The sequence below is a fragment of the Gymnogyps californianus genome, chromosome 4 (genome assembly GCF_018139145.2).
Source record: "Gymnogyps californianus isolate 813 chromosome 4, ASM1813914v2, whole genome shotgun sequence".
NCBI classification, from domain to species: domain Eukaryota; kingdom Metazoa; phylum Chordata; class Aves; order Accipitriformes; family Cathartidae; genus Gymnogyps; species Gymnogyps californianus.
The window spans coordinates 25,401,534-25,421,904 of NC_059474.1; the positions used below are offsets into that span (position 1 = coordinate 25,401,534).

General features: G+C 37.1%; 1 protein-coding gene across 1 annotated transcript in view; it reads left to right on the plus strand.

Moving 5' to 3' along the window:
• The window catches only part of NWD2 (NACHT and WD repeat domain containing 2), a 57,832-nt gene that overhangs the window by 23,990 nt on the left and 13,471 nt on the right, over window positions 1–20,371 (plus strand). The window contains exon 3 of the mRNA XM_050896360.1: window positions 4,152–4,268. Coding sequence (XP_050752317.1) covers window positions 4,152–4,268 — 117 coding nt within the window. The remainder of the gene's footprint in view (window positions 1–4,151; window positions 4,269–20,371) is intronic.

Here is a 20,371-nt window from a genome sequence, read left to right on the forward strand (position 1 = left end):
ATTCACAGTCCAGTAAAGTCATCCAGTAAAGTCCCATATATGTCAGCAGGCCTGGAACTGGCTCTCTGCTAACAGAAACAATTACAGCATGCAATGTTGTAAAAATGTTGTTCAATTTTTCAAAAATTCTATTTCTACATCCTCAAGCCTTCCTCACACACTAGTATTAACCTCCCATCTTAGTGACCCCAAAAACTCAGCTCTCCAGAGTGTAGCTTACTTGGAAACAGCTAAAGCCTTTTATGCAACATCCTGTTCCTCCCAGTGTATTATTCTTGATGCACATGCAGCTGGTTTTTAATCAAAATAACAAGTTCTTAAATTAGGATATTTGGTTTTAATTCCCTGAGTCACAGTGGAGTTGCTGAATCGGCATAGTGGTAAATTCCAGAGTGATTTTTGATTATGGCTATAAAAGAATTTCATCTGAAGGTCCTAGTTCATCAGCTGATTGGGAAGTCCCAGCTGCAGTGGTACATGCAAGGAATAGCAAAAGATATTGAAATAATAAAGCATTTTTCTCCTGTTACTACCATGTGATATTAATGTAAAATATAAACTCTTTATTTCTCAGTCATCTTTGAGGAGACATCTCAGTGACAGGAGGGAAATGTCTCTTCCAAGTAGATCATAATCCACTGAATTCTTTGTGAGAGGAAACATGTCTTTCTTCAAATGGATTGTAATGTAGTCTCTAGGGGAGGAATAATTAAGTTTACTCTACTTGATATTCATGGAAGCAAATTATTTTATTACATAGTTTCAACACCAGAAGCATCCGTATGTGATACGAGGTCTGAGAGACAGCTCCACTGACACATTTCTGAAAACAGCTAGAAAGCTATCACATTTCTGTGGAAGCAAAGTAGGAAAACCTGTACAAAAAATTACCAAGGGAAAGTAGTAAAGCATTTTGGAAGAGGCTCTGAGGTAGCCTTTATCAAAACATTTTTTCTTGTCTTTTCCATTCCTGATACACTGAGGTTCTTAGGTTAGCATGCAACATCAAGACTACAGGTTTTAGTGCAGTGGTGTCAAGAAAGTATTATGTACTTTTCAGACACAGGGATAAATTTATATTTCCCTGTACAGAGCAGAACACATAACTTTTCATCCTGATATGTAATCTTCTACTGACCAAGCAAGAACTACCTTGTGTGTGACTACCACAAATGCGCTATAATATAGGGTATCCTGAAGATGCCCTCTTCCTGATAAAACATGACCCAAATGAGATGCATTTGAGTACATTCATTGCTCCAGCTTCTGCTGAGTCATCTGGCTGCACTGGTAAGTGTTTCAGTTGTTGCAAAGCATGAGATCTGTCAGGCGTCCTCAAGCTGGTGGGAGCTGTTAGGGAACATAACCACCATGTGTGTGGAAGCAGAACTGAATATATTCAGTCACTCTATGAATTTGTTTGCTCGATGGACTTCCTTTTCCATTGAATCTGAAAATATTTCTGAAAAACAGGTATTGGTGAAGACAGAAAGCAAGTAAGCTGAGAAAAAGACTTCCAGAGTGCATGGTATTTTGTACCTGAAATACAGTATTTTTTTTATGGGAGGACAGAGAGGTTAAAGAAAGTAGTTGTAACAGAAAATTTTTGGAGGATAACTAATGATAGTTAATTAGCAGCATACTCTTTTCTTCTTGGAAACAATAAACTGTTTCAAATCATTTTCACCACGTGATACATGTTAGAAGGAAAGTGGAATTTTGCATGAATGAAATTTTTTAGTGTTTTTTTAAGCATTTGGAAGCGATAAAGATAAAATTATTTCATTTCCTTAGAAAAACCTGTGAAACTGTAAGATTGGTAGGACAAAAGCTAAAATAAGCAACAGGAAACACTGAATTATGAATGAGAAGTCTCCGTTCGTTAGGTGACTAGTGTGGAACTGAACTAGACCAGTGTCAGTCCACTGTGTGTAAGTAGCTCTCGCGCAGAGCACTGGTTGTCATCTCACCTTGGCAGCCTTACTGAAAGTTAGAGTAGGTGTTTGTCACACATTTTTTCCAAGTGTAAGTAAAAACGTACTTCAACATCAGATACAGTTGTCTTCTTGTTCCATTTCTTCAATTTTGTAAACCCTATTTATTTTAGCTAGCATAAAGAATAACTGATAAGCCTCTCATTTTGAAATTCTTGGTGCCTTTAGAGGTTTGATGGCTAAAATATTTCTTCTTGCAGGACAAAATTATAACATGTTAAGATACTATGCATCAAAATTGTGTTACCCAATAAAAATAATCTATAACGTTGTAACACACAGAAGGCAGCCACTGAACCCATACAATATCTGCTCTTCCAGAGAATTTCCTCTTCACATTTACAGAGTTAGCGTGGTTTCTGAACAGTTAATTAAAATAGAAATTGCTTTTATGTTTCAGATGAACTTGAGCAGCGCAATAAATTCATTCAACCAGTAATTCAAATATTTTTGACTGTAGGCTGAGATGCTCTAATTTTATGACTGGAATACTTAAGCTCTATCATACATCATTCAAGTAATCAGACAGCTAAATAAAATGTGAAGTTCAATAATGAAGTCATATAGATAAATAACAGGAGAGAGGAAGAAGGGAACAGTTTTTTCCTAATCAGACTAGAAGAGAAGAAGCCAGAGAAGAAATCAGTGCAAATGAGGGAGGTAGGAAGGCTGTTTGAGATGCAGCTTTGTAAAGCAGAAGCTGCTTGTTCCAGCAAAGTAAAGCAGAAGCTGCTTGTTCCAGCAAAATTTTGAAACAGAGTTTCTGTAAAAAATAAAGATATTAAGTGTATTTTCTTGGCAGTGTAAGCTATAATGGCTTTTATACATTGGGCTATTTCACTCATTGTCAGTCAGATGGTACATTACCTCTTGTGTTTGGCAACAGTGTGCCCACTCCAGAAAACACTGACACACATCCCAAACTTTTCTGGCAGAAATAACTGACGAGACTGTTGGTAGTAAAATTAAACATAGGCATAAATGCTTCTAGGATTAGGTCTTAAACCTTGGCATTTATTGTTATGAGAAATTTCCCAAGGAGATTAACCAGCTGTAAACTGGTGAATTTTACTTTTACATCAACCCATTAATAGTTCTTATATTAGGTCTTCAGGCTGATTTTATGATCTGTTTAGACAACAGCTAGTTTTGTGGTTCTGTTTCTTATGGAAACAGCAGAGTGCTTCCACAGTACAAATAATATTACAATAAACAATATTGTAATATATTCATGTCTTAATACAATTTTGATTATTTTTTTGAACTATCCATTTGGACTTTTTTTGTTCAAGGTACATACATGATGTTAACAATCAATAGTAGCTTAAATGAAAGAGTTGTAGCATGTACCATAAGTTTTCTTTCAAAAGAAATGCATACATATGATCCCTATTCTTTTAAATTCAATTTCCCACAGTAAGAATTCAGCCTTTTAGTTAAAATATGTAGTGAAATCACACTTCATCACTTAATTTCTTCAAATAAGTTTAACATCCATATTCCAGTTTCTTCCAGGAGTTTGTTTGCAACTAATTACCATCACAAAACTGAGGCTGTAGCTACAGATGAAAGGCTGAACAGCAATCTGTCTGCCACTGCATATCTATACAATCTCCGCTTCCAAAGTAACAAAGACCAGCTAACAAAAGAAGTACGATATTACAGAACTGCACGTATTCTTTCTTTTGAGCCATGTGCACAGGATGAGTTTATATCCTGTGGATGCAAGTGACACAGGGTGTCAAGTCGTGGTCTTGACTGTGATCCACAGCAGAACTCCCATTAATTTCCATGGAGCCAGGATTTTATCAATGCTTTTGTCATTATTCTTATCTATCCATTATATGCAATCCAGTAGCAAGTAAAGACTACGTCAAATCAAGACCTTGTCATGCTAATCTCTGCACAAAAATATGAATATGAAATGAGAGACAGTCCCAGGAGGGACTATCTGGGAGGGAAAATAAGAGGCTTGAATTGTCATTTACCTAAGGAAACCCTGCCAGTCTGTGTAAGGACTGGATATAGACCTCATTGCCTTTTACTGCACTGCAGAGCAACGCTTAGCAGTACACGAAATGTTGACAAAGCTGATTTTTAACTTGATAGGTAGAAAGGGCATATGATAAAGTAACAATGTTGCATACTATTTTTCAGGTCATAGACTTATACTGGGGAGTTGAAGCAGATGAATGGGACAGTCCTGAGCTGCAAAAGACTCGTATGAAGCTGTTAGAAGATTGCTTGAAAAGTTCAGCAGGTCCATGTTTTGTTGTGGGTATAAAAATAATGTTTTACTTTACAACAAACGTATAACGTTAGCTATCCTAACATGCATGATTCAGTAACAAATGTATTCTTTTCTTCTTTCTAAAATATTTTATATTCCTCACTGTACATTTGCTATACTGCATCCAAATGCTTCCCTACGCTGTGTATTAACAGTGATTATTCAGTATTAGTGGAGAGGAAAGAAGGATCTTTCATGATCAGTCCCCAGAGCAAGATGGATTTAGAAACTACAAGGTGTGATTGTATTACTATCACAACAGACGTATGGACTACTTGTTTAAGGAGGCCACCATTAATTAATTCTTGGCACTTCTCACACATGCATTATTGGCTGGCCTAGAAGGACTGACTTACAAAAGCACAGCAGCAGCAAAGAACTGTCTTCCGTGACCTGCGTTTTGCTGGTTTGTATTGTAAAGCCAGGACAAGTTAGGATGCCAGGTATGAGAGCGTGAAAAGACTGCAGGTCGGTGACGACCTGAGGAGGGTCTGAGTCTTTGTGGTTTTCCTACTCTCTGTCTTCTCTTTACTGTTGCCAGAACACGCGTTGCTTTTAGGATTCTTCAAGAGTCAGTAAAGCTGGCAAAAAAGATACATCTTCACTGGCTTTTCCTATTAGGCCTAAAGGAGAGACTGAAACACTTTTACAGGAGTGGTTTATAAAGCTTTACATATTTCTTTTAATGTCAGAGAGGTCTTTTTCTGTAGATGAACCTGTTGTTTTACGCCAAGCTCAACAATCTTCAGCTGTCCCTCACAGCTTTTACAGCTGAAGCAGTATGAATTTATGAAGTCATGCCAAACATTGTGTAGGGTTCTAATAGCTGAAAGGCACTGGGAGTAGGCTGTATATATAAAGTCCTGCCAGGTATGCTTTTCCTCCTTCCAATGAATCATATACAATAGATTTTGCTTTCACTGATTTTATATTAAATATACAATTCAGAGTAGTGCATTTTTTTCTCTTTCTTCTGCACTTAGAGAGGTTTGTACCATGTTTTAAGATGAACATAGTTAACTTGAAAAATATTTAAAGACGAGTTTAGTGCATGGTATGCTGACTGTATTAGTTTTCAGTGCATAGACAAAAAATATATGACTTTTGATAAATGCCTTTTCCCAGCTGCTTAGAGAGTAGCATATCCTCTTTATCTGTGAAGAGTAAGGCTGTTCTTTAACTTTCTGAGTAAATCTAGATAGAGAATCTCTCTAATGAGATGATTGGCTATTCAGTGGTATATACTATATACTTAACAGCATCTATTAAATCATCAAAACAAAAGACAAGATGATTTGGGAAGAATGTGAGTTTATTTTGTATATGAGAAGTACTATGTGCAAGGGAGACTTCAGTGAAAGTACAAAAATGGCCACGAGTAGGATTTGCTATGATCAAGGATACTTCTCTAAAAGATAAATATTTCTGTTATTCCAAAACATATTTAATTCTTTATCAGCTGTCTTGAGGCTCCATCTTTGTGAGAAATAAATGGGGGATGTATGACAATTATTTTTCTATGCATAGTTGTAGGACTGCAGAGATATTAGGATAAGTCTCAAATTAACCTCTATGAAACTCTTCATTTGTGTTCAAGAAGACAACCAACATTATTTTAAGACAAAGTGCTTGCAGAGAAAAAAATAGATATCCTGCCTACATTAGATAAATTCAGTTTCATTCTAGTGCTGTAGAAGTACCAGAGCATACCGAGCAAAAGACAGACTCGTTCAGTATCTATCCATCAGGCTGAATGTTTTCAAGTAAACATACCTAATCCTACTTAACTAATTTTGTCAATTATTATACTAATTGTTAGTGTAAGTTTTACTAAATTGCAAGCATTTTGCTGTTGCATGTCTTTATTACAAGTTTTCAAGGATTGGTCTGAAAGTAAAAAAACATTGCTTCTGTTTACTACTGATATACTACTGATTGTCCTCTCCGTAGTTACTTGTTTATTGCAACTGGAAGGGTAGTGGAAATGCTTGTCGTTCAGACATCAAAGGACACCTGCCACTCTCTTTTGACAGCTTTAATTCCAACTTATTAACCTGTGTTTTGATGTTTGACTTCAGTGGAAAACAATTTAAGACCATGTCTTTGCTATTCCAAATTTTCTTTTCTGTAATATATTTGCTTAGAAAATAATTTAGAAAAGGTATATTTCTTCTCTATACCTAAACGTAGCTAAGTGAACTCTAATTCTTAGATTTGTCATAATAAGGCAGAGAAGAATTCTGAAAAAACTGCAAGTCCTTGATTATTTTTTTTTAAGGGAAGGATTTTAAAGATTTAGCGAACTGAAACCACAGAATCCCGTGGGGACGGAAGGGATACAAAGCACTGCCTGCTGTGAAGGCTGGAGATCACTTCTCTCCATGCCAAAGATTAGACAAAGAGCAAGCTGTAGCATGTGTTGTTCTGTACTTTTATCACACCCTTACAACCATCTCGCTGGCTCTGTTTCATTCACCTGCTTGCCTCACTGTTATTTAGCTTCAGAGCCCTGGGAAACAAAGGCCATCCTCAGCGCTTGACCGAAAAGAGCCTGGCGCGTGGAGTACTGAGTCTGGGCTGGGTTTGATGCTGTCACGACACTGTTTTTCACAAGGACACACTGGCACAGATCTCTAGAGAGTTTGGGTAGCTTCCATCTTACGTGACTAAATTTAGTTTTCAGGGTTTTTCAAGTGTCCTTAGACATGGATGTTCTAAAATCTCTGACAGTGAAGAAAACCTCGTCATGTGCCATTGCTGCATATTTTAGCAGCTCAGAATTTTGAAGCTATTAAGAACTGCCTGCCTGATATTGTTACTAAGGAAAGAAATCAAGCCAAATTAGAAATTTTAAACAGAATAAAAAAGTTAGTAAAGAGGTTGCAGTGAGCTGACAACTTCAATATTTATTCCAGGTTTTCCAAGTATGGGCCAGAGTAATAGCTCTCCCAATGACTAGACTGGCAAAACTACAGAAATCTCTTTATGCACATTTGTTTTTTGCTTTGTTGTACCTTAGTGGGATGGGGTTTATTTCATTTACAACACAAATTGAAGATGATTCTACTCCAACAAGCATAATTAGTTTTAATTTATAGTAACATAATTAAAAACTGACTTTGGCACTGCAGGCTTTGGGCAACTTCCCATTTCTTGAGAAAGTTCTATAAAATGTGCCACTTCCATTCAGCTGGGTATTTTTTTTTACTTTTACCACTTTTTAAATTCAGACACAAATCTGGGATTAAATTGGACTATTCAGAATTAACTAGCAGATATGGACTGATTTTAGAAAGTGTTTCTTTATGGCACTTTGTGCCTGCATTGTGATATCAGGTGGAGAGAAAATGAAATTCCGTTCTTAAATCAGTGCAGTGTGTAAGTTGGAAGCCCTAAGCTTTTCTTCAGATATGAAACAACAAAATCCAAATGAACACATATTCATAAACACAAAGGAGGAAGCCATTCTGAAAAAAATGGGTAATTCATTTCCTGTGACAATTTCTTTCGGAATGTACTCTTACCTACTGCCTGAGCTCTGTCAACACGTGATCCAATTAAGGGAGAGGAGACTTGTTTGTTTTTTGGTTAGGTTGGGTTTTTTTGGTTGGTTGTTTTTTTGCTGTGTAAAATCAGTGCCTATTATACGTGATCATTTAAAAAATCATAGCCTTTAATGTAGGTAAATACATACCATGCTATTTTTGATCTACAGAATAATTTATCAAGATTTATTTATGAGGGAAAAGTACTATTTCTGTGGGAAAAATACTTTCCATACAAATTTTATGCAGAAATCATACTGGTTGTCTCTGGAATCTACATGGGGAGATTGAAATGCAGTATATTTATTAAATTGTGAACTGCTTAAACTCTGCATTGCATAACGATACCAAAGACAAAATACATTCAGTGCATCACTGAAACCATTACATTTTGTTGGGTTATGTTTCCTAGTACATTCATAAGAGATGGCAATACGGACAGGATGGTAAAGTGACAATAAAGGTTATATTATATCCCACAACTAGTACTGATCATGAACAGGATTCATCTATTACGTATCTAGTCTCGACACCTTTAACAACTAGTAGAAAGATATGGGTACCTCCACTAATATCTGAGTCATCTTCTGGATGACTGTTTCTCCATTAACAGCAAGGAGACACTAGGGAGTTAGACTGCTAATTTAGCAGTGTACAGTGCTTGATATCAATTAAGGCCTTGAGCTATTTAGGGTGTCATTAGTCTATAGTGATTATTTGCAGAATAAGTCTACTGCCCTTTTATCGGGGTTCCCTAACTAATACTCCAGTACTAACCTGCTGTTGATTATGCCTTAGGACAGATGAGAGAACTGGCAGGCTTCTCTGCACTTCTCTTCAAACACACCCTGCAAGTTATAACACGTGGGTGCTCTCTTCCATCTGTGCGGCACCACGCAGTCTCTGCCTGAACTGCTGTTCTTGCATGACTACGTCCTGAAAAACTGTAAAATGAAAGGGAGAAATGGAAATGAAATAGTTTGTCGCCTGTACCAATTTGCTCAATTAAATATGTTGTACAAACGTAAGACCCATCATTCAATCATCTGGTCCAAAGAATAGTAAAAACATTTTCTACCTACTCTGAACAGCCATTGTAATTTACATTATCTCTCTCAAATTATTGACAGCTTGTTGTTAATTTCAGCATTAATGGACCATTAAAAAAGACCTAGCATTATAAAATTGGGATTCCAGTAGGATTTTAAAAGAATATTAGCAATTTACAATATTTGGCATGTCCTTAAATCAGCCTGAAATTGAAGATGAAATATGGTAAATTGAGGAGTGAAATGTTTTTTCATCTTTGGATCTTTTTGTTCCTACGGTACAATGCATGCTTTCATCATTCCATGAAGTACACTGCTACTTGGTTCTCTTTGCTTAGTACAAATGGTTGATAATTAATTCTGAGCACATTCCAGCTTAGAGAAAATTCCAAATTATATTACTCCAGCTCTACTGAATCTCCTCAACTCCCATTTCAGTTCTGGTGTTACTTTAGGCTTTATTCCTAATGTTAAAACCAAATATATACAGGTTCTGCAACACCTGAGTTACATTTTGCTTTTGCTCTCCTGGGAAAATTGCCACACATTTTAAGTTAGGAAGGCTAAAGTCAGTCAAATGTGTCTATATTAAAACAGCCAGTTTAGGGGGAATGCTAAGCACCCAGTGCTCTTTGGGAATTCAGCAGAAGTTACACGTGCTTGGTACATTTCAGAATTTAGTTTTCCTCAAGGAAGCAGCTCCATATATAGTTTTTAACTGAATGAGGAGAAATAGCTGGAACCAGACATGGCACAACAGCCCACCTCTCCCAATAAAGTATATTCCAAGAAACAAATATCAAATTATGAATTTTCTTCTGACTCGACATCTGATTCAAAACCCGTCCAAATGAGAACTCCTTCTAACATAAGTGGGTTTGGGGTCATACAACATACCAGGAATGGCTCCATAGGACTTGTTGGCATTAATCTGAAGTAACGTATATGTCTGTGGACACTAATCCTGTTTTAGATGGACTTGGCCAACAGGAAAGATTTTTCTGTGAATGTCAAAGTAGAGCTTTGTATATTTTTTGAAACCCTTCAAAACAGATAAAGTGATTAAATTTTAAAGACATAATATCCAACTTTCCCCTCAGCAAGCCTTGGTCTTCTTTCACAGCCTCCAGACTAACAGGCAAAGGGTGTATATCCCTTTCCATGTTGTTTGTCTCCACACAACAGATATACACACAGAGTGGAATCAAGCACAGGGTGACATTATATGATTAAGCTATTCTAAGTGAGTTCCTTGATCTGCTTTAGGGCTGGGAATGTATTTTCCTGTGAATCATCTCTGATTCTCTAAATCTAAAATCTAGGATCTAAAAATGCTTACCCATTTTTTAAATGTATCCCATTGAAAATAACTACAAGATTCATCAGGCAGCTTTTCCATGGAACATAGAAACTGCATGTTTTTTGATGTAGTCTTAAAATAGCTTGCATTTTCAGGCGACAGTCAGAAGACTGTACATATTTTCTGCTAAGTCACTGTATTTCTTTTTCTTGACATAAATAGAATTTTTGGTGCTACCTTCCAGAAAGGTTAAGTATTATATTTAATATAAATGACCATATTAGTGAGAACAAGATTAGCATGAACTCAAATTTCCATCATTCTATGTATAATGTGTAGACGAAGAAATAGGCTGCATGAGATTCATGAGATTTATTTTCTCTTGACCCTCAAGAGCTTTACCAAACCATCTTCTGAGGTAGTACTGTAATCAGCTAGATGTAATGGTCTGTTCTACAGATGAAACTGTAGATCAGAAAGCCAACATTGGCTATTCTGCAGAAGTGAGGGGAGGGGGGAAAGATCCTAAACCTTGCAATTCTATTTCTGCATAAAGAAAGAGCATATTTTACAGTATTTAGCAGGCAGTTGATAAGTTCAAAGAGAACTCTTAATGCTATTGCTTGCACCTAGGGTATATACCTTCCCTTTTCTCAAATACAGAGATTCACTTCAGGGATCCTTTGATTCTCCAATAACAGACCCAGAAACAAACACCTACCCACAAAGTAACTCGTTCACTTTTCAGTCTCATTATTGTTAAATCCAGCTAGCAGTAGCTGGGTCTGGTTTTTTAAGATAATCAGAGTGTATAATTTCACAAGATCCTTTTTTCTTCAATGAAAGATACTAATTAACAGAAGTAAAATAAGAGACAGTGTCAGTGTTCTTCATAGTGACACTGGTATGCATCCATAAGGTATTGCCTCTTTTCTCTTAAAATATCTGCTTTCAGTGCAAGGTGCTTTTTTTGGAGTTACTGTTCTGTTAGCATGCCATGTAGCAGCTAATTATCATATGCTTCTTTCTTTCATAACTGGAAAACCTCACAGAGTAACTTTTTATTCCATTCCACCTTGAAAAAATGAAGCAGAGAATATTTGCTTAGAATGCTATGGAGACCACAATTATTATGAATAAACTACACGTTCTTTTCTTGTTAACTATTTTGCATAGTATAGAAATTACTTTGATGCTTAAAACTGTTTGAAAAGAATTTGGAATAGTAGTGCTACTCATGGCTGGAAAAACAGCGCATCGCCTGGCCACATACTTTTGTAGAGCATATACTGTGCCTCTCGGTCATGCCATTGCATGGCATAGGCACGACAGTGTTTTTATTGAGAGAAGTGTCATGACCTGATGTTCTTTGCTATATTTCATTTGTTTCCCATGGGGATTTGCTACAGAATTTTTGAACAGTTAGCTAATGACTTGACCTATTAGCTGCAGGCAGTATTTAGTATTTAGTGCACTTATTAATTTTAGGTCTGATCACCTTTTAGTTAAAAATTAGTGTTAGAAAAGGCATGAAGATATCCCAATAGAAAGCTACTGTAGGTAAGGTTTTATTTTAACCTATTCCGTTCTTGAAGAAGAATGGTAAGTGAAAGCTAAGAGGATTTATAAAGGTGATTTTTTTCATCTATATTATAAATGGAAAACTAATACTGGGTAGTATTGAAGAACAATAGTTTTTGAAATGTGGCAGTTCTGAAGGTGCCTTTATGAAAAGATGGATTTATATTTAATATAAATTAAATTATTAGGGTTAGCATTCTTATTGTAATATTTGGTGATGTGAATTAACTGTAAAGATTGTTGACACTCTGAATACTTTAAGTAATGCTATTCTTCATCAGCCGCAATCTTTGTCAACTGTGTAAGGGGTGTCATTTATGAAGCCAAGGAAAGCTTTAATCTCTATTATCACAGTGCTTGCTTTAGTCTTTTTCCTTCAGTTCAGCTTTTTTGAAGATCCCTTCCACATTTTTCTTTCTCTCCTTAACTGTTATTACAGTTTAGACTATTAGTTCCTTTCATAGGAATTAGTTCCTTTCATTCTGCAACTATGCCACTGTTCTTTCTAGCCTCCTACAAATTTATAATATTTTAATAAACCAGAAAAAACGGTTCTTCCCCTCCAAGCATGTGAAAAGTAGGGAATACATGCAAATAATTTAAGAACATACAGGAGGGACTGATAGTTCCACATCAGTCTTAAGTTTACTGGGCCATCATACTGCTAGCATTGTTCAGGAAGGAAAATTATACTTTCTATAAGTGTCTCTTCTTGTGCAAGGACTTAGCTAATAATTTCTTTTCATCTTTGAAGGACTAGATTGATAAAGTATCTGTTCAGAGAGTACCAGCTACCAACTGTCGCAAATAACAAGCCCTGAAACCTATGCCAGGTGGCTTGGAGAAAAGAATGTTTCATTACAATTGGCACATAAGGATACAGAAATCAAATAAAAGTCATCAAAATCCAGGAACTAGTCAAAATAAATAATATAGGCCATTCCACGTGTACTTGCAAAGCAGATTTGATGTTACGTTATGCTACTTGTTTTGCATACTGTGATAAACACTAAATTCTGGGTGCTGTAGAGAGGTAGCATTATAATCTGCTAGAGCTAATGTCCCTTATACTAAGAATTTGCCTTTGGGCCTTCATTTATTTTATATCCCTGCAAAACATGTTTATTAATGGTGTTTTAGATGCTTCACTACACACTACACAGTCATGGGTCATATCAGGCTCACGGGGACTGTATTATTCTATGCAAGTTGTGAAATCATTTTCTTGACATTTAATTACAAAATTAGGTTTTTGTTTGTAGACTCAATGAATACCAATCTGTTTAGCTCTAATAAGAAGGGGGAAAAAACAGCAAAAAGAAATTTGCAGTGAAATTTCATACCATGTTACAACTAGCTTCAGTCTTCCTAAAGTCGGGAGGGGTGTTAAAAACTCTGCTATACCATCAGTGATCTCTGCCTCTGATAATGCTCATTAATTAACGCTTTCTAATACCTTCATAGTGGCTATATATGTTACTGAGAAACACAGCTTAACTATGTTACAGAAAAGCATAAATATATAGGTCTATTTCCAATAAAGAGTGTGTGTATGTGCTTACAGTAGGATTTCTATAGGTTTTGCAGACCTAAAAACCCCTCCTCAGTTGCTGCAGCTTTGGCAGTGACTACAGATTAGATGCGCCTCTGTTAATCCCTTAGGTGCCTAATTCATCTCTTCTTGCCATGCTCAACATTACCTTAATCTAAGCTCTTTGGCTCATCATTTATCACTTAAATACCATCACAAAATGGGAATTTAGAAACTAAGCAGCCTTTCTGATAAACACTAGCAAGATCATATTTCCCAGAAAACAAAGATATGGCCCCTTCTTTTTAGAGAGTGCATGGGTGCAGCATGAGGCAGCATCCTTTCTCACATATGAAGCATCCCAAAGAGGGCAGTAAGGATGCAGAAGAGCCCTAGTTTTTAACTCCTGGGGTTGGTGTCCAGAAGCCAGTGCCCTGTCCTCCCAGCTGACTACACTGATAGGCTCAGAGTAGCTTATTCTTTTCTGGCTCCGTGATGCCTGTATCCCTGGATGCTCAGTAAGGCACATCATTAAACAGCAACAGTAGGAGAAGCTTTTCTCCATTAGCTACCCTTCACCTATGAGATGCAAGACAGGATTTCAAACCCTTTCACAGTTCCTCCCTGCTTGGGTGAGTGTTGTGATTATTTTACAAAGCAGGGGAGGTTATACCACCATGCCCTCCTCTAAAAGACAAGATTGATCTCCTTGCTGTTTCCAGGAAAGGTACGTTTCCCACGTAGTAGGATACGTAGTAGGATACGTAGTAGCATAGTGCTTTCCACAGACAAGGTTATTGACTCCAGTCTGGGCTGGGTGCTAAAGTCTTTTATTAAACCTAGCCCTTGTAGTTTGTTTTTTCACCCAGCTCCACCATTATAAAGTGTTACGGGACCTGTCAGAGAGTTGACAGGAATCTGGACTGTGGTAGGAGTTACCTGCAAGGTCCTGAGCTTTATGTGAGAGGAAAAATGTACGTGCCTGTCAGGAAATCTCCCACTCAATTTCAAAAAAAGAGCAAAGTGAGAATGATACATTTGTTTAGAGGAGAATCAGAGTGAGTGAGCTGCTCAAATCTATAGCCAGAGACAGGCAAAATCTTCTCCAGTCCTTCCTCTACCCTACCTTTATTCACAGACCTCTTTCCTAATTTTATTCTTTTTGACTGATTTTCTCACCTGCACCCATGCTCAGGGAGATCAAAGACCCAGCAATGACAAACAGTGAAAGAAAAGGCAACAAAATGAACTGGTTGCTTCATGATCATGTAGAAGACAGGAGAAAGAGTGTGGAGGAAGACCATTGATACTTTCACAGCCAGGAGAAAGGAGAGTTCTGATGAAGCAAAGTGTATCAGGGAAGTAGGTTATGAATTTCTTCTGAGAAAGCACATTCACTCTGCATGATGGACTGTTAGCTCCTACCTACTATGTCCTGAGAAATTACTCATTATTGTTTCATATCTCCCTACCACTAGGGAAAAGCTTTGAGATTTAAAAATATTGCACTGTGGGTGAAGTTCAGAGTTGAGGGAATTCGTTCCTTTACAGCTAGATTCAGCTGCTTTCTTTAATTTTCTGAAAGACAGGTTAAGCATCAAGTAACTCCACCATCATTTTCTTCTTACACCTTATGTCAGGAACATTACTCACAGCAAAAGACTTCAGCACTTGCACCTCATCCTTCCAGTCCCAATTCCAGTCAGTTTTCTTACAAGGTAGTTCAACAGCGCTTTTTTGTTTTTCATGGAACTGAAACCAATACCTGTCTCAAGTTTCTGAAATACCTATAGCCCTCCAGTGTACTTCTGGAGCACCTCCAGGGAGAAAAGGAAGAGAGAAATTAGGGCATGGCTCTGTGAAACAACGCATAGCAACATTTCTCAAGCCAAGGAACATAAATGCATATCCAGGCAGGTGGAAAAAAAAAAAAATCTATTTCTCAGCACAAAAATGTCTTTATTATGCCTTCAGTTTTCTACTCACTTCAATAATTTCAATTAAAAATTATATTTCTTATTTTATGTTTTGTACAGTCAGCTGAAGTTCTAAAACTAAATCTATTTACCCATAAGCTTCAACCAAAGGATTGAGGTATGGACACTATTATTATCACCTAGATATGGAGAAAAATCAAATGAAAATGTTTGATACTGCTCAATGGTATCATTTTCCCCTTAAAAACTAAACAGCACAAGCAATGTAAAGCAACATCCCTGCTGATACATAAATACACAAGATCCTTTGCATATCAACACTCAAAATAGAAATGCTTATTTTGCAAGCTATCATTAGCCTCATTTTATAGATAGGCAATCTGAGGCAGTGGCAAAAGCATCAGGAAGTTACCAGTTTCCATACTGAGATGAAGCAAAAGTGGAAGGAAGATTTAAGAGTTCTGCACCAGCTCTGTCTGCTAAGTTGCACTGCCCTACAACTGTTGGCAGTAGAAGAAAATGCTGTTCTGAAGGCACTTTGACCTGTACATCCTAGAAATCGCAGGTTACAACTTTTTTGGCCTTTTTTTCATATTTTTGATTTCTAATGGAGGTATTTTGGGGACACTTAATTCCAATGCAACGTAACTTTTGTCCTTTGATCACTACCATGAATAGGTCAAGAAAAGCAGTCAAATGTATTTAACTGAAGAATATTCTCTCTGTGCGTGTATCAGGAGGCCCTCACACTGTAGCACATTGCAGCTAGAAGGAAAAAAGGGAGTAGAAGCAGCTGTTTTCAAGACATCTTTTGGGCACCAGCTACTCTGGAACTCCAGCTTCCTAAAACTTGGTTTAGATGAAGTGCCTTACTACAGCTTTCTCCATCTTGGTTTCAGTTGTTCACTTCAGTTCAGTTTAATGGCTTGGAGTTTACCCTAACAAGCATAACACATATACTCCATTGAGATTTTCAATTAATTCATATATTTGTTTTTCTTCTTACTGAAATCATTAGTACATTGAAAATAAATTTAAGTAAATATACTTTTCTAGTTTCAGTTCAGATGATTGTTGTTTAGAACTTAGCATTTTTGCTTTGAGTTTGAGAAGAATTGGCTATTGTTGCCTTAAGGAATAAAAAAAAAAAAGGACATTATTTTCTGTTTGTTTCTGGTAGTAAATTCTCAGTTTCAATTGAAATCATATTTATTTCTCAGAAACAAGTTTCCAGCTAATCCTGTTATTTTGTTGGGTTTTTTTTTTTTGCCCAAAATGTCCCTGGCTGCGCCTGAAAATCTTATATCGCATAAGTAATTTCTATAGGATACTGTTACAATAGAGTTACAATATACTGGCAACAAACCAAAAAGACCTATAGTTGTACTAAATTTCTTTGAATGGGATGTTAAATAAAAGGCCCTTAAAAATTGGTATCCTGACCATTTGCTCCAGATTTTGCAGACATGATTTACCTGTATATTTGGTTATGTCAGTTAAGTCCACATTTCTGCAGACCAGGAAGGTAAATACACCACATGTTACAAATTCTCCGTGCCTTCCCTGACTTGAATGTGCCACCTAGGCAGGTTTGCACATGCAAATGCACTGTGTTAGCACATTCAAATTCAATATGAAAGACAGGACATAGAATGTAGCCAGTATACATATAAAAAGTAAGGTTTGAAAACAATGGAGCATTTCTTGTAGTTATGCTGAAGTGATTCTGTCTTCAATTCGAACATACATATATATCAATTGAAAGAAATTGATGGATATTAGCATCTGATTATAATAAGTATGCTTTTTAGACAAAACATTTATAAGAAATTGGAGGTCTTTTAAAACCAAAGTTAAATAGATACATCAATCTTTCACTTGTATTTTTCTTTATGTGTCTTTTTTGTCTATAGCAGTCTGATCTATTACTAACATACTTTTTATCAGCTAATAGATATTTTAACATCACAGTAAGTAGTTGTGCAAAAAACACATTTCTCTGAGTAAGATGGCTATTTGACTGATATGTATGGCTTTAAAGAGGAAAAAAGTTTTTGTTTGATAAGAAAGATTTAACTACAAGAGGAAGGAAGTCTAGAAGTACAGGCTGAGGAAGCAGGGAGTTAGGTCTTTAACCCCAGGATTCACAGAAGGCAGTGAAGAGCAAGCAACCACAGGAGAGACAGGGATCCAGAGGACTGACTTTGTAGCCCTTGATTAGGGCACTCACACAAACTGTGGAAAGATAAGGTTCATGTTCCTGCTACAATTACTTATACAAAGCTATGCAATTTCATATACAGAGGGGAGCTGCGCTAGCAGGAGCTTTGACACGCTACTGTTACCACATCATTGATGCCCAGAAGCCTGACGAGTAGAGTACATACCTGGTGACCACAGACTTGTCCTTCTTCCAGTTCAGGAGAGATTTTGAAACAGGCCTCTTGCTCCACGGGTGAGCTCCCTCATTACCTGCCTTGCTTTAGATTATGACCCGCTAGCTACAGCCTGCTCCTCACCAGTTTTCTGGCCGAGGCTTCCTGGTGAGGCGTGGCGCGAGTGTCTACCAGACTGCAATCCACAGTTCCCTTGAGGATGGCAGAAGGACACCTCTGGGACATCAGTGGGAGCAGCATTTCCCAACCCTTGGCAACAGATGAACAACATAACATCCCAAGGCATTTTAACAGCACTTAAGTCCCTACAAGTCAAGCGGCTGCTGAAGAACCACTTGGTGCATCTCAGTGGCACCTGAATGCTGATGTTGGGTGCCTGCAGGCAATTTTCAGCCCAGAGCACGAAGCATTCACTGCATCTTCAATAATGTGAGATACTGTCTTTCTCCTAATGGAGCTCTTCTACTTTGAAGAAGTGATCTCAGTTTAAGCTTACATTAATTTAGCAGGCTGAAATGTGAGTCAGTCAAGACATAATTCATGAGTGGGCAAGGCTTTCCTCCTTCAGTAGTGAGCAGTTTCTGTAAGAAGGACAGGGCTGAGAATTAGGAACAACAACTTCCACTACCCAGTTATAGCTAACCACTGCATACCTGTCACAGCTCTGAATCCCTGCCCAGGCTTAATTCCCTGCACCTACTTGTCGAATGGGGACAATAACACTTCCTAATCCCTCATGGATCTTGCAAAACCAAATTGTTCAAGAGGTGCTTAGATCTGGACACACAGAGGTATGATAGGTTATAAAAAATTAATTGTGGTTAGATCTAATTCCTTCAAAGATGTTTTATTGAATGCTTATTCTTCAAAAAGTTGGCAATCCAGGGGTGCTCTGAGAAGGGGCAGAGAGGATATACGTATGCACTTCAGTGTCACATGTGGAACTTCACAAAGACCAAGAAGTAGAAGTGGTAGGACTGATCCCATGAAGCCCAGTAAAAGATCATTGGATCAGATCATTCACCAGCTACAAAACTGTATTTTCAATGAATCTGAAGCTTTCTGTGTTGGCAAAACAGCAAAAAAATTGTTGCTTTTCAGTTGACAAGTATCTGAAATCACTTCACAAAACATTACAAATCTGACTTTTCAAATGACTTGGTTTGCAGATATTAACAAATAATTAAAAAAAAAACAGATTAATGAAACCAATCAGTAATTAATATAACTTGCTGTTATTTGGCAGCCTGTTTTTATTAGAATTACCACTAAATATCTCAGTTGGAATTAAATGTATCTAAAATTTCAACTTGTTCTGTATTAATAAAAGGTATGGTATTAGGGTTCATGAACATTTTAGTGATGATGTCTGAACTAATTACATGAGATATACTATGAATCCATCATATCAAGATCAAATCCAAATCTGGTTAGTTTCCTCCTTTTGGTCATTGTTGTGACTGTGCCTATAATTTTAATATCTTTCCACACCAAGAATATCAGAGGGAAAGATATTTCCCATCTGGATCTAAACAGTAATTTTTTCATCTTCATTTAATAGTAACTTCAGCCTTGGGCTCAACAAAGCTAACAAGACTACTGCTGAGGTTGCTCTGTGTTAATTCTAGGAAGTTTTGTTAGATACAAATGGTTACTGAGGGTTTTATACATGTTTGCTAGCCTGGTAGCTTTAAACAGTTCAATCACCTTCAATCTAATGAATCTTTAATTTGTTGTTTTACTATTAAAGGAAAATGACTCATCAGGTGGGAGATTTTGATTCACGAGTCTGCATATAAAACTGTCTCTTGGTACTGAACATAATGTAAACATTACTGTTCCCTTTAAAAATAATTTCCTATAATAGTCATCAAAATGCTGCAATGTTGTTATCACAAATTGAAGTTTGAGGTTATTACTGTAGAGTACTGTGATATTTTTCATAACCATCTGAAATAACAGTATTCTTATTTGCAGACTTAGTATGAAACAGCATGAAGGTTGTGAGAAATTATATTTTCTTTCAATTCTGTTGTTTCATTTTTCTTCATTTTTCTATGAAGAAATTTGCATTTACTTGAATGTGTAGGGAATATGGAGAGGGAGGCAGATATTTCCAGAGGCTGCTGCAAGCCTCTGGCATGGATGCAGTTCAGACACTGAAGCCCCTGGAGGAAAAGTGCAATTATGAGCTTCTCATTTAGGCCTCTAAAGGTTTGAGTGGTTTTGTGGTACCCTGATAGACTACACTTATACAGCCAGATATAAATTTAACCATAATGACACCAAAAGAGTGGAGGGGAGGTGGCCGTTCCCTGGTACAAGCTAGAAGGAGATACTTCCAAGCCTCACCTCTGTGTCTAAACATGGGAAGATGTAGTTTTCACAGCCTGTGCATGCAAATGCACCCATCCTAAGGCTGTCATGTAGCCTTACAAACAAGTAGTTTAAGATTCCAGCAAACACATATAGTCTGTTTATAGTCCTTAGTCTTTTTTTTATTATTATTAGTGACCACTGTTAATGGAAAACATGCAGTGCATCTGGAGGAAGGTATGTTTAGGTGAAGAACTGTTCCCCAGGAACCTGGTGTGTTTATGTGACGTAACCCAGCATTCAAGCATCAGTGTCTCAGTAGAGAACAGCTGCATTTACTCAGCGTGCCTCCTGCTTCCAGCATTGGGGTGTGATAGCGCAGTCCTTTAGAAAAACAGTGTCAGTTACTTTTGTCCTCTCCAGAAAAATGAT